Source organism: Mustela erminea, chromosome 4, assembly GCF_009829155.1.
Source record: "Mustela erminea isolate mMusErm1 chromosome 4, mMusErm1.Pri, whole genome shotgun sequence".
NCBI lineage: Eukaryota > Metazoa > Chordata > Mammalia > Carnivora > Mustelidae > Mustela > Mustela erminea.
In genome coordinates, this window is record NC_045617.1 from 83,676,569 (window position 1) to 83,701,757 (window position 25,189).

The 25,189-nt window shown below is 49.8% G+C and overlaps 1 protein-coding gene and 1 long non-coding RNA gene across 4 annotated transcripts; one reads left to right on the plus strand and one right to left on the minus strand.

The window, feature by feature from the left end:
- Positions 1 to 274: 274 nt before the first annotated feature.
- LOC116588549 lies at positions 275 to 3,390 on the minus strand. The gene is made up of 4 exons (XR_004284998.1): positions 3,315 to 3,390; positions 3,056 to 3,126; positions 1,665 to 1,908; positions 275 to 639 (listed from the first exon to the last, which is right to left on the minus strand). It is a non-coding gene; the product is annotated as an uncharacterized LOC116588549 (long non-coding RNA).
- A 9,134-nt stretch (positions 3,391 to 12,524) lies between these two features.
- Positions 12,525 to 20,977, plus strand: CDKN1A (cyclin dependent kinase inhibitor 1A). 3 transcript variants are annotated; one of them, XM_032339751.1, is made up of 3 exons: positions 12,525 to 12,621; positions 17,298 to 17,753; positions 19,411 to 20,977. In XM_032339751.1, the coding sequence occupies exons 2-3, from the start codon at positions 17,309 to 17,311 to the stop codon at positions 19,458 to 19,460; spliced, it is 495 nt and encodes a 164-aa protein (XP_032195642.1). In that variant the 5' UTR covers positions 12,525 to 12,621; positions 17,298 to 17,308; the 3' UTR covers positions 19,461 to 20,977. The 3 variants fall into 3 exon arrangements, with proteins under 3 accessions (XP_032195642.1, XP_032195643.1, XP_032195645.1); XM_032339752.1 differs by having other exon boundaries at positions 17,304 to 17,753; XM_032339754.1 differs by lacking the exon at positions 12,525 to 12,621 and adding an exon at positions 13,121 to 14,611.
- The last annotated feature ends 4,212 nt before the right edge of the window (positions 20,978 to 25,189 follow it).

Below are 25,189 nucleotides of genomic sequence, written 5' to 3' on the forward strand. Positions count from 1 at the left end.
CCTCTTTAGTGTGGCGGGGGAGCGGGGACTCCTCCAGTCAGCTGAAGACCTAAGAGAAAAGATCGAGGCTCCCACCCCCACTCTAAGAAAGGAATTCAGCCTCTGGAGGGCCTTCCAACTGGAGACTGTAAATGGACTCTTACTGAAATTGCCAGCCTGCCCTACGTTGTGGACTCGACAGTTCCTCAAAAGCATAAAACCCCAATACCTTACAATCAACCTCTCTGTGTCTGCCCATCTCTGTATATATACCGAGAAAGTAGAGAGTTTTAATTCAAACTTTTATAAACTGAAATGGCATAAAGCAAAGAAGCAACTTCCACGAACTTATATAGAAACTTTTTTTAGGGTTCCCAGACCCCCCAGATGAACCTCTCTTAGGCTTTTCTATGATGTTAGGACACATCTTGCTAGTGGATTCACAAAATAAATTGAGATAAGGCACAGACGTTCACAGTTCAAAGCTAGGATGGCTCGATGCTGAGCAGCTGAGTGTAGTTCCCCGGGAAGGAGCTTGGTGGCGCCATTCTCGCTGCTTCCTCGCGCGGCCTCTGTGACCACAGGTTGCAGAACAGAGCGCTGTTTTCACTTTTAGCCTCTTTTTCATAAAAGCGATAGTCTTCTTCAGATTTCTCTTGGCTAGCAAAAACAGGTGCAAATGTAGGTCTTTCATAAAAACAAAGTGCGGTAGGACAGACTTTTTTTTTTTTTTTTTTAAAGATTTTATTTATTTATTTGACAGACAGAGATTACAAGTAAGCAGAGAGGCAGGCAGAGAGAGAGGAGGAAGCAGGCTCCCCGCCGAGCAGAGCGCCCAACGCGGGGCTCGACCCCAGGACGCCGGGACCACGACCCGAGCCGAAGGCAGAGGCTTTAACCCACTGAGCCACCCAGACGCCCCTAGGACAGACTTTTGAAAAGGGAGGATACCTGTCTATATATTTCTTACATCTCTAAAATTTGGTTCTGTTTCTCTAGAGAACAATAGTACAATAGGTCTGAAGATATGTTGTTTCCTTGCTCGGGACAAAATCATTCTTAATGCCCCTTCCTTCCTTCCCTCCTTTCTTCCTTCTAGCAGGGAGTCTGCTTCTCTCCCTCTCCACCTCTCACCACCAATCATTCTCTCTCAAATAAATAAAAAAATAAATAAATAAATAAATAAATATCTTTAATTGGGGAAAAAAAAAGTGAAGTTAGTTCTTCCTCAGCTATGCGCTATGTAGTTAGCCAAATCTAAAACTACGTGTGTCAGATGCCTAAGTGGCTCAGTCGGTTAAGCATCTTGGGCTCAGTTCATGATCTCAGGGTCCTGGGATGGAGTACGGAGAAGCACATTGGGCTCCTTGCTGGGCAGGGAGCCTGCTTCTCCCTTGGTCTGCCTCTCCCCTTCCTTGAGATTGAGTGCACGCGCTCTGACAAATAAATAAAATCATTAAAAATAATGGAAAATATTCCTCTAAAAAAAAAAGACTATGTATGTTTGCAATGACAAAAGACCGGAGACAGCCAAAATGTCCAATCACGTGATGTAGTACCATGCAATGGTCAAGGGAATGGGGGTCTTTCTCCGGACTGATGTAAGATACACTGAGCAGGGGGAAAAAAGCAAGGTGCCCCGCACTGGGTTTCTATTTGGGTGGGTGATAGGAATCTATGCATACTTGCTTACAGGTCCACAGTCCCTCTTCCACAATCCCCAAATCCAAAAGCTCTGAAAATCAAGTCTTTTCTTTGGTTTGTGGCAAATTTGCGTGGTAGCAAAACCAGACCTAAAAGGATGTGAAGACATTTGTGGTGGTTGTTTATTCTGTTATCGTCCTGTTTTCCTGGGACTGACAGGGTTCGTTGAGCAGAGCTGGAACTTTCAGTGTTCAAACCGGGATTATGAGTCACCCTATACAGAACCTATAGAGAGGGTGGGGGAAGGGGGCGTAACTGAGTACATGTAGATGTTTGTCCTTATCTGTCTGAAATCAGAAAAGCTCTGGATTCGGAAACCGATGTGTCCCCAAGGGTTTGGGATGAAGGACTGGACCTGGACGTTGATGGTCTATCTCTGGCAGGAGACACGGGAACCAGCCCCAGCGCCTGGGCAGGAAATGGGTGGGTGCGGGGCGGAGATAGGCTGCAACAACCCCCACCCCCGCCGCCGCATATTATTTCTCATCTTTTGACTATGAACCATGTGAAGGCATCGTCTCCTAACAAAAATAAATACAGGAAATTATGGAAAAGCAGAACTCTCTGCACATTTGACTAAACTACAAATAGAATCTGAAAGATTTGGAAAAACTGAAATCTCGGTGCTACCGTGGTGGGCGCCGTCAGAACAATATTTGTCTTTCTGATTCTGCTGCTTCCAGCGTATCCTGTCCTCAGAGCCACTTGGACCACGGAGCCCCGGTTTGGGAGTCCAGACACTTGCTCTCAGTTTTGTAAACTAGGAACGCTGCGTACGTCTCTCCCTCCGGGAGCAGCAGGTGGCCCAGGGCTCTGGCTTCAGGAGCCGGCTCCGCAGCCCCGGGCGATTTTTTTCCTGGTTAGTAGTGGTTATTATTATTTTGAAAAATCAAGAACAATCGTGCAGAGCAAGTAGAAACAGGCTGGGTCAGCTGAAAAAATGCCCACACGCTGCCGCCCCGGGTCTCTGGGTGATATAATTAGCCGGTTGTATCCAGCGGTGAGTGGGCGGCTCGCTCCCCTAGCACCGGCAAGGCCAAGGAGATGATGTAACAAAAGGCTAGCCCGGGCAAGGCCGAGCCTGAGCGGGGCCTCCGGAGATGCTGACGCGACGCTCTGCGGCGGGAGCGGGAAGGGAATGGCGGAGGGGGGCGGGGGACGGGGGGAGAGGGGAGCCGGGCGCGGGCGGGGGTGGGGGGGTGGGGGAGGCGGAAAGCGGGGGTGGGGAAGGGAGAGAGCTAGATGGGGGTGGGGGGCGGGTCAGGGCTGCAGGGGTGGGGGTACTGACGCCCCGAAAGGGAAAGCCAGCCTTCTGTTCCACCCAGCCTTGCACACCCCTCCTGCCCACCAGCCTTACTTGTCTCATGCTCACTCGGGTGGAAAGGTCTGACCAGAGCTTCTAGAGCCGAGGAGCCTGGCTGGACTTCATCCGGGTTCCCAAAGCTGTGAGGGTGGAGAATGCGGATGATTCAGTCACCGGGCAGATTTTTCAGAACACCTGTGAACTTGTGTTTCTGGCTGCCCCTCACCCAGTTTTAATTCCAGAGGTTCAGATAGGACCAGACATTGGAATATATTTTTTCATCGTAATATTGACTATTACAAAAATATATTATGAAGAATAAACCTACCTTGCTTCCTAGAACCCCCTTCCCCGGGGCCGGGGGTGGGGAGGGCAAGCAGGCGATACACAGCACACCTCCAGGGGGCACGGTCCACGCAGCCCCTGGATGTGGGTGACACAGTCCTTGTTTATTGTGTCTTCTTCCAGAGAAAGCCCGTGTGCTTGGGAGATCTGAACATTTTTCAGAAGGGGGTTCCCTTTCCTCCCACTCTGTAGGTTGAGGCACACTGAGCTGAAAGGAATAAGTTCTATTGGGGGGTCAGGCCTCTACAGGGTGATAAAGGAGGAGTGGGTTCTTCTTCAAGTCTTCCCACAGCAAGCTTCCCCCATCCCCCACTAGGTCAGGTCCAGGCGGGGTCCCACAAACCCTGGACAAAAACCTGTCAGGGTCTCTATACCCTCATTTCAGGCAATAAAAGTCTCTTAGTAATCCTCCCAAGCCCTCAGGCAGTTTTCAGATGGATTTGCTGAGTAAGGGTTTTTCCTGCATTTCAGTGTTCTCAGCAGACTTTGATGTTGACTAGTAAAAACAAAACAAAACAAAACAAACCTGTGTACCAGAGAGGGGAAACTGGGTCCTGCTGTGCGGCTTTAGACAAGTCACACTGTCTCTTTGTGTCCTGGTTTCCTCCTCTGGGAACCGAGGTACGTCAGGCCTACCTCATGTTTTTTCATACTCTCAGGGAGGTTGGAAGATCACGGATATGAAAGCACCCACTTTACAGATGAAGATATTGAGGTCCAAGTTAATGCAGCTCAGAGGTGGCACTGTTCCTTTTGTGGTGAGATCCAGAAACTCAGCAGGAAAACATCCTCTTGTAGGAAGATGGGATACAGAGCAAATGGCTCTGATGTGCCTCTGTCCCCTGTTGTGGCAGAGACAGCCTGCAGGTCATCACCAATCTGAGCCCCTATCCAGTGACAACATAGACTCTTGCATCTAGGCAAGGATGCCTGACAAATTCTCACTTATGAAGTATGGGTGGGAAATGTTGTATGTCACTTCAGAGCCAGATGTGAAGAAATGCATAGGCCTTCTTCCTCCTTCCTCCAGCTGGAAGCAGAGATCCTGATGTCCTAGAGGATGGTAGAGCCAAGGGCTGGAAAGAGCCGAATCCCCAAATCACCTCATGGAGCTCGGCTACATGCCAGTCAGAACACCTTAGTTGTATTCATGTGTGTGGGAAAAATAAATGTCTTTGGGTTGTCTTGAAAATCAATTTGAGGGTGGGGGCACCTGGGTGGCTCAGTGGGTTAAAGCCTCTGTCTTCAGCTCGGGTCATGATCCCAGGGTCCTGGGATCGAGCCCCACATCGGGCTCTCTGCTCTGCGGAGGGCCTGCTTCCTCCTCTCTCTCTCTCTGCCTGCCTCTCTGCCTACTTGTGATCTCTGAGTTTCAAATGAATAAATTAAAAAAAAATCAATTTGAGGGGCACCTGGGTGGCCCAGTCTGTTAAGCATGTACCTTCGGCTCAGGTCATGATCCCTGGGGTCCTAGGATCCAGTCTATCTTTGGACTCCCTGCTCAGCGTCTCCCTCTCCCACTGCTCCTCCCCCTCACTCTTGCACTATCAGTCACTCTCTCTCTCAAAACAAATAAAGAAAATCTTTTGAAAAATCAGTTTGAGAGTTTATCTGTTACCATGGCTAGTGACATCCTCATTTTTTCCCTAAGCTCAGCCCTAAACTGCTTTCAGTACCCAGGAGGAGACACGGACAATTTTTCCTTCCAGCAAGGGCAGGGTGGTTAGAAACCACAGTGTGGGGAAAGGGAGACGTGGTCTCCTCCTTAGCTCCGAGATTGGGACCAGGGGTTGCAGCTGTTGGCATTCTGCAATGGCTCTGGTGACATTATGACCATGGTTGACACTCAGACACATCCCAGGGAAGCACAGACAAAGATAAGCAGTTGATGGGAGGGTGGGGCCGCAACCAGAGCCTTGGGTCTCCCCCTCAGCCCCAGCCAGCACCTCCTGGGGCCACCATTTTCCGCATCTGTAATATGAGTCAAGGAATGAGGAGCAAGGGAGGTGGGGATGGTGAGGAGTGAGGTAAGAATCTGAAATCACTTTCTAAGACTCCACACTGCTGTGCCATCCAAAGAGCCAAACCCAAGACCCTTAGGACTCTGATTTATGCAGGGGATATTCCTTGGAAGGTGCTTAAAGATTACTCATTAGGGAAGAAAACAATGGAAGGTCGCACAATTCCGACTCCTTGGGGAATCATCCAGAAGGTGATTCTAAGCTAAGAGGCCTGGGAGACAGGTGGCTTGAGGGCATTGAAGGCCAGCTCAGAGAACCAAATTCCGTGTCCGTGGGCAGTTCCCCTTGCCATCAAATGCTTACTCTCAGGTGTCCAGTATCTGAAATTCCACCATTAGTGCTTCCTTACTTTTTTTTTTTATTAAGATTTTATTTATTCATTTGACAGAGAGATCACAAGTAGATGGAGAGGCAGGCAGAGAGAGAGAGGGAAGCAGTATCCCTGCCGAGCAGAGAGCCCAATGTGGGACTCGATCCCAGGACCCTGAGATCATGACCTGAGCTGAAGGCAGAGGCTTAACCCACTGAGCCATCCAGGCGCCCACTGCTTCATTACTTTGGATGCTTGTTTGTTCCTCCACAAAAATGCAAGCAATGATAATCCCCAACATTTGTTCCTTGTCTTAGATTTGTTCCAATAATCCTAAAAGAGGCCCAGACACTGGGGGTGGCATTTCTTAATCACTTCCCCTGACAAGAAGATGGCGGGCAATTCTACTCCTAGGTGTATATCCAAGACAAACGCTTCCACAGGTACTCCCAGAGAAATGGTTAAGGATAGTCAGAGCAGGGGTGCCTGGGTGGCTCTGTCTGTTAAGCTTCCAACTCTTGATCTCAGCTCAGATCTTGATCTCAGGGTCGTGAGTTCAAGCCCTGCGTTGGGCTCCACATTTAAAAAAATAAAGTCAGAGCAGCCGAGTGCTTGATAACATAATGTTGGAAGTAACCCAAGTGCCCCCTGAGAAGCAATGGGGACCACTGGATGTTAAAGAATGGTGAAAATGATCAAACCCCATTTTAATTAAATATTACGACACAATAAACCATCCTACAGCATAATGACAACCACAATCTTTACTTTCTCACAAGTCTATAATTTAGGCAACAGCGCATTGGGAATGGCTTGCCTCTACCCCACAGGTCTTTGACTGGGGAGGTTCACCTGAACGATCAACTTTCAGGATGGTCCCACTCACAAGGCGGGTCCACCAAGCCTGGCGGTCAGCCAGGAGATCAGCTGGGGCTATTCGGGGAGAGTGTGTGTGGTGGGGCAGGGGTGGGGGAGGGGCTCAGGGATCTTGCACATGCCTCTCCACATTACTTCTCACAGCATGGTGGTCTCAGAGTCCTCAAATGTCCCACATGTATCTCAAGGCTTCAAGAATGCAAAAGCAGAAGTTGCTAGATCTCCTTCAGGCTTAGGCCTGGAAGGGGTACAGGTTATTTCTGTCCCATTCTGTTGGCCAAAAGAGCATGAACCAGACAGATTTAAGGGGAAGCAGCTACAAAAGAGTGTGAATACCCAGAGGTGTACTTTGCCGTGCGCCACAGACTTCTATGAACTGCAACTGCCCAGAGCCACATTGATAAACCTTTTTTAAGATTTTATTATTTATTAGAGACAGGGAGACAGAGAGAGAGCATAAGCAGGGGGAGGCACAGAGGGAGAGAGAGAAGCAGACTCCTCAGTGAACAGGGAGCCCAACACAGGGCTCGATCCCAAGACCCCAAGATCATGACCTGAGCTGAAGTCAGACGCTCAATGACTGAGCCACCCAGCTGCCCCCCACTCCCATGGAGAGATCATAGGTAGGTTATCGTGCAGTAACAACCTTCACATTTCAGTGGTTATGCAATAAAGGGGTATTTCCTTCTCACATACATTCCCCACCTGAGTCGGAAGGGCACTCTGTTCCACATGATTTCTGAGGAACCCAGGCTGCTGGAAGCCCCACCATGTTGACATGGCATCATCTGGGACATGAAACCTCACCTTTGCCACAGCCATGGAGGCCAGAAAGCCTGGAGAGTTTCACTTGGCCTCAGCCCTGAAGAGACAAAAGTCACTGAAACTCACATTTCATTGGCCAGAACAAGTCACATAACCCTGTATAACATGCAAGGATGGGCTGGGAGCACATAGAACAGTGGACCGGCATGACTGTCTTGGCCACATGTGATAAAACTATGGAAAATAAAGGAAAGTTCAACATAGAATTCAGGGTAGTGTTTACTACAGGACAGGGAGGGACTCACAGGAAGGTGTCAGTGATGTTCTAGTTCTTGTAATGTTCTAGTTCTTGGGGAGAGCAATGAGTGTTAAGTGAGTGTGTGTGTGTGTGTGTGTGTGTGTGTGTGTGTGTTTGTTTGTTAATTATATATATATATATACATATATATATATATAAATGAATGAATGAGTGAATACATGAATAAATAAATAAAAGGATTCAGAAGCAGTGACATTGAAGCCTAATCTCAGAGTACAGGCTAAAAATGGCACTTTTGTAAATATTCAGTGAACTCTGGCTGAGGCTGCTAGGCCTCAAAGGTACAAAGATGAATAAAATATGGGCTCAACCCCTCCAGATTCCTGGCTCAGGGAATACAGTTGGCACACAAACCAAGCAAGCCAGCAAGGCCCAGTGGAATGGATTGCTCACCAGGAGCTCTGGGAGCCAGAGGGAGCCCTGAGAAGGCCTCCCTCCGAAAGGTCATGTAGGTTGGGTCTTGCAGCTTGGGTCATGCAGGATCAATAGGAGTTCAGCACGTAGAGAAAGGAGTGGAGGTGGCGTAGGTTGGTGGGGAATACTCATTCTAGGAACAGGGAACAATATATGCGAGGCATAGTGAGCCCTTCATTCCTCAGGTGGTCTGTGTTCACAGCACTTCCTGTGCCACCCAGAACCCTCTGCAGGACCCAGGCACTCATTCTCCCTACTGGCTGTTGCTAATGCTTACAGGAATCAGCCTCAGATAAGGGAGCTCTCTCACCCAAACTCATCCCATCCCCTAATCCAGGGGCAGCCACATCCAAATGATTGGTCAAAGCAGGAGAATAAAGGCCCAGCCTCCTTGCTTCAATTCAGGGAACTCTGAAGGACATCCCAAATCCAGAGCTCCCTGTGGGATCCACTGGAGCCTCTCTAGGGCCTCTGATCTCCCTCACAGCCCAACCCATCTCTCTGTCAGATCCTGTTTCTTTTACATCCCCACAGGTGTTGAGTCTGGATGCACTCCCCAAGAAACCTCCTTCAAGCATATCTCCACTTCAGAGTGTTTTCTAGGAAACCTGCCTAAGATACTCACTAAAGTGTAAATGATTACTCAATTTCAAGGGATGCTTTCCTGAGGGTGCTTGTATAGCAATCGGTAATAATAGCTAATCATCACAGAGTGATTTCTATGTGCTAGGCACTATGCCTATATGAGCTTATTTAATAAAGAAAAGAAGGAATCATGCCAAAGGAATGAATTTCTAATGGTGAAATTTCAGACTTAGGGAAGGTGAAATTGTCAGGTTAGACAGACTGGAAGTGTTTGTGTGACCCATATTCTGTCACAGGTTTCTCTGTCTCACTGTTTAGTAGTCCTAATCTTTTGTACTGGTTGACTGGCTGGGCAAAGCCCCCAGCAAGTCAGGGTTGGAGCTCTCAAACTCATTCTTCCTTAAAAAAAAAAAAAAGAAAGAAAGAAAAAAAAAAAAAAAGAAGCAGTACTTCTCAGTAGTGCAATAAATATTTCTGTTCTGTCTTTTTTCTAGGGTCTCACTTCTTAGGAGCCTGTGTGGAGGTGAATTCCTCTGAAAGCCTAGTACCCCTATTCGGGACTCCCCGGGCATGTTCTGAGAAATGGCGACATTGTTCCTAGTACTTCCTCTCTCTTCCTGGGCAGCTCCTGTAGCCACCCTTACATCTTCCTTCTTTAGACTTGGACTTTCCAGTTTTCCCTTCCGTTATTACCTCCCTCCTGGTGGAGGGGCTGACCTGAAACCTCTTGCTCTCCAGGCAGAGCCTCCCTCCATCCTTAAGCCGACGCCTTCCTGGGGAGCATGCCCGGGCAGCAGGCTGTAGCCCCGACTAGCCCTCCAGCCCTCAGGAACATGTCCCAACATGTTGAGCACTGGCCTGGAAGGGGGTGGTGGCTGTTCTGTCTTTCTGGCTGCCAGCTTTGGGACAAAGTGGCAATGGTAGGACACAGGAGACCCCCAGAGACCCCAAGGAGACTTTGGTCTGAATTTCTCTGAACAGAAATATGAGGTTTGCAGCAGATCCCTTGGGACTAGCCTGGCCTGGGATCTGGTGTGTGTGTGTGTGTGTGTGTGTGTGTGCGTGCACACAGGCAATTTTTGTTTTAGATCTTGTGTGTGACTTCTAACAACGGGCTCTTTTGCCCTCTTCATGGCAGATGTCCTCCTTTAAGGACATACCTGGCTATACACTCAGTGTATGGTTGGAAACTTTTTTTAAAAAGTACTGAACAGTATTAGATACTTAGTAGGTACTTAATAAATATTTGTTGAGTTCTGTTGTGGTGGTGGTGGTGAGCTAGAAGTTATATAAAAAAAATAAACCACAAAACTCACTTCCCAACAGCAACAACAAAAAGAATTATTTCATTGTGAAGTTCAGTGCCACAAAACTTTAAATAATTCAATACAAACCTTCATTAAAAAAAATTTCCCGCCCAAAGTAAACAGACAGACAATATCAAGTCTATTTGAAGTGCTTGAAAACCAAGGGGATTCAAGGCAGTTGGAGGATATGCTTGTCTTCTGCTGGACATTTGACAACCCAGCCTTTGGGTATGTGTGCGTTTTGGGGATGGGGGCAGGGAAGGGATTGGTCCTGGGGTCTTGGCCTTTGTGAGGCCCTCCTGATGTCCAGGTATAGTCCTGGTCTGAGTCCAATATCAGGCAGGCAAGGGAGTCTGGTGCTGTGCCTTCCCACCCCTACTGGGGCTCCTATGCCAGCAGCAGAGAAGACCTGTCCTCCCCGAGGTCAGCTGCGTTAGAGGAAGAAGATGGGGCATGTCTGGGCAGAGATTTCCAGACACTGAACAGTCCTAGATGTCAGTAATTGTAGCTGCTCCAAGCCTGGGTTCTATTTTTTTAGAGGGATTTCTGTTCAAAGTAACATTCTGTTCTCTGTAATTTTTTAAAAAATATTTTATTTATTTGACAGAGAGAGAGAGGGAGAAAGAGATCACAAGTAGGCAGAGAGGCAGGCAGAGAGAGAAGGAGAAACAAGCTCCCTGCTGAACAGAGAGCCCAGCGCAGGGCTTGATCCCAGGACCCTGAGATCATGACCTAAGCTGAAGGCAGAGGCTTAACCCACTGAGCCACCAGGTGCTTTCAAAAGATTAAAAAATTTATTTTAGTGTTCCTTTTTTTTTTTTTGTCTGTTTGTTTGTTTAAAGTAAGCTGTATGGGCTGCCAGAGTGGCTCAGTCCATTAAGGGTCTGCCTTCAGCTCAGGTCATGATCCCAGGGTCCTGGGATAGAGTCCAACATCAGCCTTCTCGCTCAGCAGGGAATCTGCTTCTCCTTTTGCCTGCTGCTTCCTCCTGCTTGTGCTCCCTTGCTCTCTCGCTCTCTCTCTCTGGCAAACGAAGAAATAAAATCTTTAAAAAAAAATAATAAAGTAAGCTCTATGCCCAACATGGCCCTTGAACTCAGACCTCGAGAGCAAGAGTCATACGTTCTCCTGACTGAGCCAGCCAGGCACCCACCCCTGTTCTCTGCCATTTTTAAAAACAAAAACTACAAATGTTTTAGGTGAAAGGAGGAAACAACAATGGGGTGCAAGAGGGGCTAGTGGTGGGAAGTGGGTGGGAGGAAATGGTCACCTCATTTGCTTCTGACCCACCAGTGAGAAGCACAAGTGGACATTTCCAGAATTGTCTTTCATCAGTGTCACCTCTGCACACTGCCTGAAAATGAGGGGTGCTGGGGCTTCCCTTTCTAGATCCACTTTTAGTAGAGAGGGCAACAAGCAGAGAGCTGGGGGAGGCAATAGGCCTATGCTCCAGTCCGAGCTATTTATTTACTATGTGACCTGAGTCAGGTCACTGAACTTCTCTGAGCCTTAGTTTCCCCAGGAGTGTAAGTGAATTGTTTGAGAGAAAATCCAGGAGATAATTTGCTTACAAATCCTCTCCCCTTCCTAGCCAACAAATCTGTTGCAATCAGGGGCATCTTTGTGGCTCCGTGGGTTAACCATCTGCCTTCAACTCAGGTCATGATCCAGGAGTCCTGGGATTGAGCCCCAAAGTGGACTCCCTGATCAGCGGGGAGCCTGCTTCTTCTTCTCCCCCATCCTTCCCCTCTCCCCTTCTCTCTCTCCCCTTTCCCCTGCCCCTACTCTTGCTTCTCTCTCTCTCACTTTCTCTCAAATAAGTAAGAAAAATCTTTAAAACAATATTTGCAATCATAGGGATCTCTGCTATTCAGGTGAGAAGGAGGTGGATGTGGGCCTTGAGGAGGAGGCATAGGGAAGTTAGTTCAAGGTATGATTTACCCCATTTCCTGATTTCCTCTAGAGACCTGGTTGGCTCTTTTTTGAGAAGGATTCCCAAATCCCTCCTTCCTTGAGACTTTTGACAAGCAACAACTTCGCATCCCTTTAGTTCTGTGGACCTTGATTTCCTCACTGTGAAATAAAGGGGATCGAATCCTGTTCTGGTCTCCAAGATGCTTTGCTGGGGTGTCTGGGTTCTTCAGGTGGTACTTAGGGAGGGGGTGTCCAGTGAGGGATCCGTGGGAATAGCGGTGGTAGAGTGGGCTTTTCCGGGAATTGCAAATCGAGGTACATCTTTGTTATTATTTATGGAGTTTTATCTATTAATGTCATACCTCGTGTTTTCAGGGCCAGAGAAAGGGCTCGCGTCCTAAGAATGCCATCCTTTCGTGGGGAGTGCTAACTCACAGCCCAATTCAAACAACCCGGATTTGGGGCTTCGTTGGGGGTGACATGTGTTAAGCACAGAGGCCCAGGCGCGGGCTTGGGGAAGGAGGGAAGCGCCCGCTTGCAGCACGCGACGTTGGCATCTGAGCTCGGAGGTTTCAGAGCGCTGGCGGGCTGCGCACGGTGATCCGCGGCAGCAGAAGGGGCGGTCCCCGGCCCTCGGTGGGCGGAGCCCTCGTACGTCAATCCTATATAAGGGCAGCGCCGGGCGGTGCCAGCCGAGGTGTGAGCTGCTGCCCGAGACCGTGGCTTGGAGAGCGGGAGCCAGGCGCTGATTCACGGAGCCACCGAGACCCTCCGAAGAGGTGAGGGAATCGTGGCAGGCAAGAGCGAACGCTGGGCTGGCGGCTCGGAGCGGAGCGGAGCTCGTCCGTGTGTGTGTGTGTGTGTGTGTGTGTGTGTGTGTGTGTGTGGTCTTTACAGGTGAACGCCGTGCGTGGGTCTGTGCGTGGGTCTGGGTTTTGTTCCCACGGGTGTTGCTGTACCGGGCGCTTGTGACGGAGGTAGGGCAGTGTCGGAGACCCCGGCCGGCGAGAGACAGGGCTCCGCTGAAACCGAGCAGCGGCGAGGGGAGGCGTGGACCCGCGCGCCCCGGGCCCCCGCGCGGCTCCCTGTGGCGGCGAGCGGATAAAGCTCCTGAGCGCCGAGCCCCGGGAGGGGCGGGGAACGCCGCGCAGAGCAGGTTCACTCGCGATCCGCTCCCCGGCGGCTCTAGGATCCAATCGGCGCCGTCTCCGCCCAGACCCCTGAGGTCTGGGTCCCCGACGCCTCCGTGTCCGCCACCGGCTGGGCGCTGAGGTCAGAGCGGGCTGTGTCCCTGGTCCTTGGGAACGTGTTGGGACACGTCCTTTAAGGGCAATCGAGGAGGTGACTCACGGTGACAAGGAGACCCCGGGAAACTGGCTGGGTGAGGTCAGAGCTCCGCCCCGGCTGGGGGACAGTGGCCCCCCAGAAATCGGCTTCGCGGCCCTCCGCGGTCCCTGTCCTCTCGTCAGCACAGTGACTGTTTGGCTGGCAGCCAGTGTTCTCAGGGAAGCCGGGACATCAGGAGGGCCAGGACTGGTGTCCGGTCCCCGCCTCGGAGAGCGCCCTCGAGGACCCAGAGCTGTGGCCCTGCGCGGGGTGAGCTTGCGCCAGGAGTCAGTTTGAGAAGAGCAGGAGTGTGACACACTTCTCTTCCAACGCGCCCGCAGAGCCCCAGCCCAGCCTGCCCTTGGGTCAGGGCGCCGTACTCCGCCGCGGGAGCCGAGCCCTGCACTGCGGAGCAGCGGGGCGCGCAGCCCACGCCCGGGGAGGGAAGGCGCTGAGAGGTCACATTGGAGGGTGGGACTTTGGGGGGCGCGACGCTGCTCAGGGACTCTGACAGCCGCATCCGGTAGCCCCCGGTGTCCCCCATCAAGCTACCCTCTCCGAGGACGACAGGACTTAGCGGAGCAGGAGGACTAGTCGTTCTTTAGGCGCCGCCGCCCAGAGCGGGCCACAGTGCATCCGCCCTGTCGGGGGCCCTTGGGGGACACTGGCGCCCTCTTTGTGCGAAAAAGAATCTGGGAATTTGGTTTGGCACTTTAGGGTGCCCAGACAGCTCCCCCGCCCTTCCCTCTCTCCACGTCGCGTTTCGAGTAAGACTTTCGAGCGGTTTTGTTTTCCTTGCTTTCGTCTATTTTTATTTTCCAGGGATCTGACTCATCCCGTGCTTTGGGCGTGGAGATAAGGTGGAGGGACCAAACCTCTGCGCGGCTGTGCGTGCGGAGTGTGTGTGTGTGTGTGTGTGTGTGTGTGTGTGTGTGTTTCTGTCACAGAGGAGCGCGGTTTCCCAACAGTGGCGGGGCTTTCGGAAGCCTGGCTAGCTCAGCGTGACGTGTTTGCGGCCCCCGGCACCCCCCCCTTCGCCCCTCCCTACCCGAGGGTGACGCTGCAGCCTGAGTGGAAGCGAAGTTTTGGCGGGCGGGGAGGACTTTGCAGGAAACTGACTCATCACAACTCCCTGCTGCTGTCCAAGGCTCTGCCCACGCACCTCCGACCCTGAGCGTGATTTCCTGGCGACCAGCGCCCCCTTCCGGCCTCGGCGCGAATAGCAAGCACGCCTTCCCGCGGAATGCCGCTTCGCCCGCCTTTCCTTCCCGCCTCGCTTCTCCTTGGGCTGAGCGGCATCTGCGAACGCCCCTTGGGAAGAGTACCCATTGGTTCAGCAATGTGTACCGAGTTCTTACTGTTTACTTCGGAATTGAAATTGGTTGAAGTCTGAGGCACGAAGGCTAACAAAGGAAGCTATTCTCAGTTGCCTGTAAAACAAGGGTTTGTGTTTCAGAGTTTTTCCTGTACTGGGAGTTATGATAATGGGAGTGAGATCAGGTTTTGATGGGAAGCCTATGAGAGCCATAAGGGCAGGGATGGTAGGAGGGAGGATCCTGCCTGGATTCGGGTCCCATCTTCAGCTCCTCGAAGCCAGGGAACATCCAGCTTCCTGATAAAATCCTAGGCATGCTCCTCCTAGAGCCAATGAGGCACTGAGACCCAGAATGTCTGTTTGGGCCATTCTGTGTACCTCCCTTGAATGGCAAACTAAGAGTGCCTATCTGGGAAACTGCCAAACACCTGCTTAAATCCCTTTTTTTAAAAATCTGTATTTTTAAAAAGCTCCCTACGTGATTCTGCTGGGCTGAATCACAGAAGCCCCTTCCTGGGCTAGGAGCACAAAACTAGAGAGGGAGTGGGAATGAACACCAGAGCACAGCTGGGTTCAAATCCTGGCTGTGCTGCTGCTTGTGAGCTGTGTGACCTTGGGCAAGTTACTTAACTTCTCTGAGGCTTAGTTACTTTTGTTTAAAAAAAAAAAAAAGGAGCAAATATACCCACTCTCAAATATATCCACTCCTTTAGGAAAATTAATATCGGTAAACTTATTAGAACAGACTCTGACACATAAAAATACATAAGTAAATCCTGACCCTTGCCCTGAAGAGAGTGGGTGAAGGTTATTTGAGGACTCTGCCCACTGCACTGTGTAACTCCCCCCATGGGGCAGTGGCCCTTGGCCTTTCTGGTTTTCTGATTTAGGGGCAAGCTTCATATCTCTCCAAACTCTTGCCCTTTAAACTTGCTCTGAGGTCACCTAGTGCCTCCCCCTCTCCCATAAGCTGTGTGAGTTGGGGTAGGGAGGGGTAACTGTGGCAAGGGTCCCAGGCTTCCTGCCCCAGGAGATCACTCAGCAGAGCTTTTACCCTCCGAGCCTGCAAAGCAGGACTTGTCCTCAGGAAGACCCAGTCCCTGCCAAGGTTGCCCAGCCGCTCAGCCTTGGCATCAGGCCAGAGCAGGGCAGGTGGGGGCCGGCACCTCGTCATGAGCACACTCACCCTCGCTTTTCCCTCTTCTGAAGTGGGAAGGGAGGAACCCGGTAGACTGGCCACGTCTAATTTTCTTTGCCTGCAAAATGGGTTCCTGGGACACAGCAAACGTGGGGCAGGGGCTTCCAGGCTGTCTAGACTACAGATCACCCAATGTGCCTGGCAGGATGTGGCTCAGCCTGGGAGAAATCCTCACCCAGCCCTGCCCAGCCCTGCCCCTCCTCACCCCCAGGCCTCCTGCCTGATGACATCCTTGGGAAAGGCCCTCAGCACATAGCACCTGTCAGCTGGTGTCTGAAGGAGCTGGTGGCCAGGGGGCACCGACATAGAGAAGGCTCGGGAAGAACTGAACACAGAGAGAGAGTAACACTTCTGTTTTCCGAGCCCTTCCACATCCAGGTGCTTCTCTAAGCATGATACCTACGGTAACTGAAGTTAATCCTCACGTCTGTCCTCTGAGACATGCAGTTACTGTCTCCATTTTACAGACGAGGCAGATAGAGCCCAGAGAAGTCAAGCTACTTGTCCAGGGTCACCCAGCAGAGCCTGGATTCAACCGAGGCCATCCTGCTCCAGAGCCCTGGCTCTTAACCACAAAATACAGCCTCTCACCTCTGTTCTATTGCCTTGCCTGAAGGGACTCCCTGACCGATTGCTTGAGTGTGCTTCTACAGTCCCATTTTATAGATGAGAAACCTGGGGCCCAGAGACATTAAGTGACTTTTAATATTTTTAATTTTTAAAAAATGTTAAGGGATTCTTTAAAGTTTACATAGTAAGCAGCAGAGCTAGGACCACTAGGTGCTTTTTTTGTTTGTTTGTTTTTTGTTTTGTTTTTGTTTTTGTTTTTATTCCAAAGACCAGGACTTTTGGTTTTTTTTTTTTTTTTTAATTTTTTTTTTTTTTAAAGATTTTATTTATTTTTCAGAGACAGAGGGAGAGAGCACGAGTGAGCACAGGCAGACAGAGAGGCAGGCAGAGGCAGAGGGAGAAGCAGGCTCCCTGCCGAGCAAGGAGCCCGATGTGGGACTCGATCCCAGGACCCTGGGATCATGACCTGAGCCGAAGGCAGCTGCTTAACCAACTGAGCCACCCAGGCGTCCCAGACCAGGACTTTTGAATTTCAGAACAGTTATGCCACATGGACATCTGGGTGGAGGGATTCAGGAGCCCAGAGGAGCTGTCAGCCTGTCCTTTCCCTTGGGACCTGACCTTTTGGCCAGGGCTGGGGTTGGGAAGCTGCTGGACTCTGGTAATTCACACGTACTTGGGGCATTCATGCCCATGAGGGACACCTCAGGGGGAAACAAATTGATTTTAGCTGATAATACCTGGTAGTAAACAGGACTCTGATCCCTGCTGTTGCAATAAACTTGTCTTTGTTGACATAACTTGTCCTTCAGCTGCCCACTCCCCCAGTGACCTTGCGGTGCTAGGATGGCTGAGTTCTGTCCCCACCCAGTGGCTGTTGACTGGGGGCTGGGGTGGCCTCTGGGAAGGAGATGGTGGCGAATCAACTGGAAGGAGCCAGAGAGACCTCATGTTCTCATAGGAAGGTGTCCTGCGAGCTCGCATAGCAGAGCTCGGCCTGGTAAGGTAGGGTGTGACCTCCCGAGTGACCGGGCCTTGTGTCTCAGCCACAGGTGACATGGAGGAGCCATCCAGGGAATACCGGCAGATCCCTCGGGGCAGCAAAGCTTGCCGCCGGCTCTTCGGCCCCGTGGACAGTGAGCAGCTGCGGCGAGACTGTGACGCGCTGATGGCCGGCTGCGTGCAGGAGGCCCAGGAGCGATGGAACTTCGACTTCATCACTGAGACGCCGCTGGAGGGCGACTTTGCCTGGGAGCGTGTGTGGGGCCTGGGCCTGCCCAAGCTCTACCTGCCTACGGGGTCCCGGGGGGGCCGGGATGACCTGGGAGGGGGCAAGTGGCCCAGCCCTTCGTCTGGCCTGCTTCAGGGGACCACTCAGGAGGACCATCTGGACCTGTCGCTCTCCTGCACCCTCATGCCTCACTCCCCTGAGCGGCCAGAGGGATCCCCAGGGGCGCCTAGCACCTCTCAGGGCCGGAAACGGCGGCAGACCAGCATGACAGGTGAGGACGGGTGCAGGAAAGGACACTGAGGGGGCCTCTCAGAGTTCATGGTGCAAGGGTCTGGCCTGTCAGGTCCAGCTTGCTCACTGGGCCAAAAGGCAACTTGCCTGAGGTCACACAACAGGTCTGCAGCTAAGACCAGCTAGCTAACATTTAATATATGCCAGTTCCCTTATAAAATAGTCTTTCTTTCGTTTGTTCTTTCTTTCTTTAGATTTATTTATTTATTTACCAGAGAGAGAGAGAAAGCATGAGCAGGGGGAGGGGCAGAGGGAGAGGGAGAAACAGACTCCCCACTGAGCAGGGTGCCCAACACGGGGCTCAATCTCAGGACCCTGGGATCATGACCTGAGCCAAAGGCAGACGTGTGACTGACTGAGCCACCCCGGGGCCCCTAAGGTGGTTTCTAAGGTGGATTTCATTTAATCCTCATAGCAGGCCTATACCGTATGGCATTCTTGCCACTCTTTTATCGAAGAGGAAATAAGGCTCTGAGTGGTGGAGTGGTTTGCCTAAGGTCCCACAGCAGATTTACAGTGTAGAGAAAACTAATGAGAGCAGTCTCCTGGCTACCCTATCCAAACCTAACTCACCTTCCCCATCACACACACCTGCCCCCTGCCTTCCCAGCCTCGTTTTTTTTTCTCTTTGGCATCTTGTTCCTTTGTCTGCTTTTACTCTCAACAGCTACTGCCTTATCTGGGTGTTGTCCGTCTCCCTCAGGAGTGTATTATCTCCATGAGAAAGAGATCTGCATCTCTCTTGTTTGTTGCCAAATCTCCAACACCTAGGACAGCGTCTGGCATATAGTAGGTGCTTGATTTAAAAAAAAAAAAAAGAATGAGCAATGCTGACCTTTGAGGCACTTCTTATGGCAGGGCCCAGACCAAAGCCATTAGAGCATTTCATTCGGTCCTTAGAGCACTGCACCAATGTCAGCTTCATATTATACATGAGGAAACAGGCTTGGAGAGGAGCAGTCGAGAATCCCATGGCACCTGGGTGGCTCAGCTGGTAAAGCGTCTGACTCTTGGTCTCGGCTCAGGTCTTGATCTCGGTGTCATGAGTTCAAGCCCTGTGTTGGGCTCCATGCTGGGTGTGGAGCCTTCTTAAAAAAAGAAAGAATCCCATGGAAACTTGCAGCTGGATCAGAACTAAGAACACAGACCATAATAATACTAGCTCACATTTACGTGGCTGAGTCACTGCACAGAAGACTTGTCATGGATTATCTAATAGCATTTCTGGAGCAGTGCTGTTTAACGGAATTCTGGGGTGATGCAAATGTCCAGTGCCAGTGGGCACAAATAGCCACTGAGAATTTAACATGTGGCTGGTGTGACTGAGAAACTGAATTTCTCATTTTATTTTAGTTCATTTCATTTAACTACACAGGGCTGCTGGCTGCTTTAGTGGAGCAGGCCCACACATGGAGGTCTGGTTATCGTTGGCCACTTCTGTGAAGGGTAGCGGGATGCTCTCTGTAATGCTCTCCTGGGAGGCAGAGTGGAAGTTTCCAGAGTCCTCCCCTGCACTTGGCAATGTGTCCCTTTGGCCCTAGGGGAGGGGTCCCTGCCCCCTCTGTGTGTGCTTTAGGTGGATAGCTCAGTCGGGCCCTCTGCCTCCTGGTCGGCTGACTTCTGTTTTCTTTTTCCAGATTTCTATCACTCCAAACGCCGGCGGATCTTCTCCAAGAGGAAGCCCTAATCCGTTCACTGGAAGCCTCAAGCTCCTAGATACGAGAGTTCCTTTCCGGCCCCCTCCCCATAACCCCCCTACCCTCCCCTTCTACACCTTTTGCCTTTAGCCCTTCAGTTTGTGCGTCTTAATTATTATTTGTGTTTTAATTTAAACTCCTCCTCTTGTATATATCCTGCTTGCCACCACCATTCCCCAATGCCTCCCCAGCCTTTGGCATTTAGAATTATTTAAAAAACCATTAGACAAGAGAACGATAGGCTTATTAGAGTGGTAGGTATTTAAGATGTCTTCACCTTATGGGGAATGAAGATGTCTTCATCCCCATTTGCGTGCTCCCAGAGGTCAGGTGGGGCTGGCCTGACTCTCCCCTGCTGGGTGGTGCTCTCCTGAGGAGCCCGCTGCCTCTGCTCACCGCCTCATAGGTGTTATAAAATCCCACCCCTTTTCTGTATTCCCAAACCTTATAAAATTCTTTATAATTTGAGAAGTAAATAGCACTTTGAAGGGGGCTCCACAGGATGGGAGCATCATCAAAACTTTGAAGTCCCCTCACCTTCTCTAAGGTAGGACAGGGTGACCTTGAAGTGGGCACAGCCTGGAACATGGCTGGGGACGTGGCACTCTCCTCGCCTTTGATGCCCCACTCTGTCCTGTGAAGGCCTGGGAGAAGGTAGGGTCCTGTAGCAAACCACCCCACCTCCCCTTACCCCTCTGCCACCACAGGGGAGCCAGTCTCAACATTTGGCCTCCCCTGCACTTTTCTAGAAGCCCCAGGTGCCTCTCTTTTCTAGCTGGGCTTTCAGGTCCCTCTCTGTCCCCCCACCCCATACCCTTTCCCTCTAGTACCTTCTCAGCCCTGGGTGGCAGCTCTGGGGTGCCTATCCCCCCAGCTCAGTGGACTGGGAGGAGAAGGGGTATGCTAGAAGTAGGGGGGTCCCTAGTTCTACCTCAAGCAGCTCAAGTGGCGGTCATCTCCTCCTCTTGCCTTCTGGGGCAGAGGTCTGGGGTGGTCGGACAGGCCTTCTTGAGTGGGGATCTCTCTGTCAGGGGCATGTTGTTGGGGGGAGCAGAATTTTCTAGGAAGGCAAGGGTGACACTGGCCCCTGGAACTCACCCAAGGACTTTTCCCACTGCCCCCCTTCCTTCCCCCATTTCATTGCACTTTGAATAGCAGCTGAACAAGGAGTCAGAGGTTTTAAGACGGTGGGGGTAGAGGCTGTGGATAGGGCTTGCTGAGTGGGCTCAGATGGAACTGGGAGCTGTGAGCTGTTGTCTTTCTTGGCACGGAGCCAGGAGCCCCTGGAGGCCCCAAAGCACTTAATCTGACCCCAAACACCTTAAGCTCCCAAACATCCTGGCTTGGACTGTTTCCTCTTAGCCCCTCATGTGTCCTGGTTCTCCTGTCTCCATCTAGACTGTAAGCCTCTGAAGGGCAGGAACAAGTCCTGTACTGCTCTGTGTCCCTCACAGCCTCTCCCACAGTGCTGGTATACAGCAGGTGCTAAATAAATATTTCTTAGTGACTTGACGTGTACTGTGATCATTATACCTCATCATTTGTAAGACCGAGTAGGTGGAAGTTTTTTGGGTCATTGCTACAGTTCTAACAATCGAGCATTTCAAGTTAAAAAAGGCAGACAGCTTAACAAACAGAAAGACCACGCGGCAAAAGACACAGCAAAACAAAAACAGTAAACATCCACACCTTGGCAAAGATCATCCTGGCCAATATTTGGGTTCATTGTTTGGCCTTTTTAAGTAAAGAACATACTGTTAGTCACCAGGGAAATGCAAATCATTACTCACTGGGGGAAATGCACATTAAAACCACAATAAGATAACGCTGTACACCTACCAGAATGACTAAAACGAAAAGACTGACATTGCCAAGTGTGGGCAAGGATAGGGAACAGCCAGAACTCTTAAATCTTACAGACGGAAGTATAACCTAGCTCACCTACTTTAGAAAACTGCTTGACAATACCTTCTAAAGATGGCTCTCCTGGGTGCCTGGGTGGCTCAGTTGCTTGGGCATCTGCCTTTGGCTCAGGTTGTGATCCCCAGGTCCTGGGATCAAGCCTTGCATCTGGGCTCCCTGCTCAGTGGGGAGCCTGCTTCTCCCTCTCCTGCTTCCCCTGCTAGTGTTCCCTCTCTCACTGTGTCTCTTGCTCTGTATCAAATAGATAAATAAATAAATCATTTTTTAAAAAAAGATGGCTTCCCTCATGTCTGCTGTGTGACTCAGGAATTCCATTCCTAAGTTTGTTCTCAAGAGAAATCAGTACATATTTCTACCAGACGAATGTTTCTAGCAGCGTTATTCTTGACAGATCCAAACTGGGAACAACCCAAATGTCCATACAAGAATAGATATGTAGGGACACCTGGGTGGCTCAGTCAATGAAGCGTCTGCCTCCAGCTCAGGTCATGTTCCTGGGGTCCTGGGATTGAACTCCTCATTGGACTTCTTGCTCAGCGCGGACAGCCTGCTTCTCCCTCTCCCTCTGCCTGCCGCTTTCCCTGCTTGTGCTCTCTCTCTCTCTCTCTCTCTCTCTCTCTGTGTCAAGTAAATAAAGAAAATCTTAAAACAAGAATAGATGTATGGATTGCGGTAACTTTCTGTAGTGAAGTACTACACGACATTAAAAAGAACAAAGTGACCCACAACTCTAATCTTCGATGAAGCAGGAAAGAATATCCAATGGGAAAAAAACACAGTCTCTTCAACAAATGGTTCTGGGACAACAGGACAGCTACAAGCAAAAGAATGAAACTAGGCTACTTCCTCAAACCAAATAAAATAAACTCAAAATAGATAAAGGTCAGATGTGAGATAGAAATCCATCAAGATCCTAGAGAAAGCAGGCAACAACCTCTGTGACTTTGGCCGCAGCAACTTCTTACTAGACGTGTCTCTGGAGGCAAGGGAAACAGAAGCAAAAATGAACTACTGAGACCTCATCAAGATAAAAAGCTTCTGCATAGCAAAGGAAACAATCAGAAAAACTAAAAGGCAGCCTATAGAATGGGAGAAAATATTTGCAAATGATATATCAGAAAAGAGCTGGTATCCAAGATCTATAAAGAACTTATCAAATTCAACACGCAAAGAACAAATAATCCAATCAAGGAAGGGGCAGAAGATATGAAAAAGTATTTTTTCAAGGAAGACATCCAGATGGCCAACAGACACATGAAGAGATGCTCAACATCACTCATCAGCAGGGAAATACAAATCAAAATCAGGATGAGATGTCACCTCACACCCATCAGAATGGCTAAAATTAACACAAGAAACAATAGGTGTTGGCAAGAATGCAGAGAAAGGGGAATCCTCTTAGTGCCTGTTGGCGGGAATTCAACTGGGGCAGCCATGCTGGAAAACAGTATGGCGGTTCCTCAAAAAGTTAAAAATAGAGCTGCCCTATAACCCAGCAATGGCATTACTAGGTATTTATCCAAAACATACAAAAATAGTGATTCAAGGGGGAACATGAACCCCAATGTTTAAAGCAACATTATCAACCATAGCCAAATCATGGAAGGAGTCCAAATGTCCATCAACAGATGAATGGATAAAGAAGATGTGGTATAGATACTTATATACAATGGAATATTATTCCGTCATGAGAAAGAATGAAATCTTGCCATTTGCAGCAATGTGGATGGAACTAGAAGGTATTATGCTAAGCGAAATAAGTCAGTCAGAGAAAGACAAATACTGTATGATCTCACTCCCATGGGGAATTTAAGAAGCAAAACATGAACTTAGGGGAAGGGAAGGAAAAATAAGATGAAAACAGAGAGGGTGAAAAACCATAGGAGTCTATTTAAGAGAACAAACTAAGGGGTACCAGGGTGGCTCAGTCAGTTAAGTGTCTGACTCCAGATTTCAATTCAGGTCATGATCTCAGGATTGTGAGATCAAGCCCAGCGTCAGGCTCTGCACTCAGTAAGGAGTCAGTAGGGAGAATCTCTCCCTCTCCCTCTGCTCCTCCTCGCAACCCATGAGTGCTTGCGCGCTCGCTCTCTCTCTCAAATAAATAAATAAATAAACCTAAAAAATAAGAGAACAAACTTCAGGTTGTGGAGGGAGGGTGGGGGGATGGGCTAATGGATGATGGGTATTAAAGAGAGCACACGTGATGAGAATCAGGTATGCTACACAAGTGATGAATCACTAAATTCTACTCCTGGAACCAGTATCACACTATCTAGAATTTAGATAACATTTTGAGGGGCACCTGGGTGGCTCAGTAGTTAAGCATCTGCCTTTGGCTCAGGTCATGATCCCAGGGTCCTGGGATCAAGCCCTGCATAGGACTCCTTGCTTGGTAGGAAGTCTGCTTCTCCCTCTCCCACTCTCCCTGCTTATATTAACTCTATCACTGTCTCTGTCAAATAAAGAAATAAAAATCTTAAAATAAATAAATAAATAAATAGAGTTTTGAAAAAATAAAAAGAGAACAAAGTAGTTTACATGTGTGTTCTGATTATTTATTTATAACTAGCCACTCTAAGACTTTAGTGGCTTAAAATTTATTTGCTTCTGATTCTGCAATTTGGCCAAGAACTACTTTTCAAATGTTGGATAATTCTCTGGTTTTGGGGGCATGGCTTTGTTCCAGAACCCCAGTGGTCTGAGTTAGGGCTCTCCCACTGGGGCGTCTCAGAGACTTCACACTGTCTACTCATCTCCCATGGATATTTCTAGTACCAGGGGATACACTGGCTCCTATGTCCCGAGGGCTTGTCCTATCGCAGGGACTTGGCACGGAGCCCTCTTCTGTTCTGGACTCCGCTCAAACATGGCAGCTCCCATGTCATCTAGCCACTTGGCCGGAGTGGTAATAGAGAGCTTCCAAAGTCCAAACAGACTCACAAGTGCTATGCCTCTTTTTAGGGGGAACATGTCCACAGTACAATGACTCGTCCTTTCCTCTAGAGGGAATGTCCCAACATGTTCCAGTTCATCTGACCACTGAAAACATTACCTGGTAGGTTTGTGAATTTTTGTAGGAAATGTGAAGACGACCCCCGCCTTTTTTTAAAATCCCCTTTCTTGAAATAGATTGGAAAGAATGCACTGGCCATATTATGAGCTTCTTCCAGTCAGAGGCCATGTAGACTATTCTAGCAAAGATACCATATCTGATACAATATCTGCAATTAGGGCTACTACGCGGGTAGCTGTGGATTGCCGTGCTTCACTTGCAGCATAGGGAGGACTGAGTGGGGGTCTGATGGGGACCTCCTGGCATACTCTAGGGCTTTGAGAGTAATGCTCATCTCTGCACTTCTGCTTGCTCTGTGGTATTGTTTCTAATTTACCGTCTTGACAGCTAGGATAATTTTAGAGACTTCCACTCCATCCTTCTTTCCATAATGGCTCTTATTCCACAGATAAAAGAACCAATCATGAGGGTTCTGCCAACTGCTAAATATATCTGCCCCAATTTGCACTCAGGGGCTGGGAGAGGAGCACAGAGTCAGTCCACCTGCCTCCCGAGACTCTGAGATGCACCTGGCCGGGACTCCGTTATCACCCAGCCTCGCATGTCCCCCTCCTCTAAAAGGAGCCTAGGATGGTATTTTGGGTCACCCGGTACTGGTCTAAGCTCAGACTCTGTACCTAATAGACCTCAAGAGAGCTTTTCCACACTGTGCAGCTATTCTGGTAAATAGCCAGAGGGCACTTTGAAGGGAAGAATTGAGGAAATATTTTAGTATACTTA

Coding starts and splice junctions, on each gene's coding strand:
- CDKN1A (XM_032339751.1), top strand. CDS start 17,309: ATGGAGGAGCCATCCAGGGAATACCGGCAGATCCCTCGGGGCAGCAAA. Junction 17,754..19,410: donor GCGGCAGACCAGCATGACAG/GTGAGGACGGGT, acceptor TTCTTTTTCCAG/ATTTCTATCACTCCAAACGC.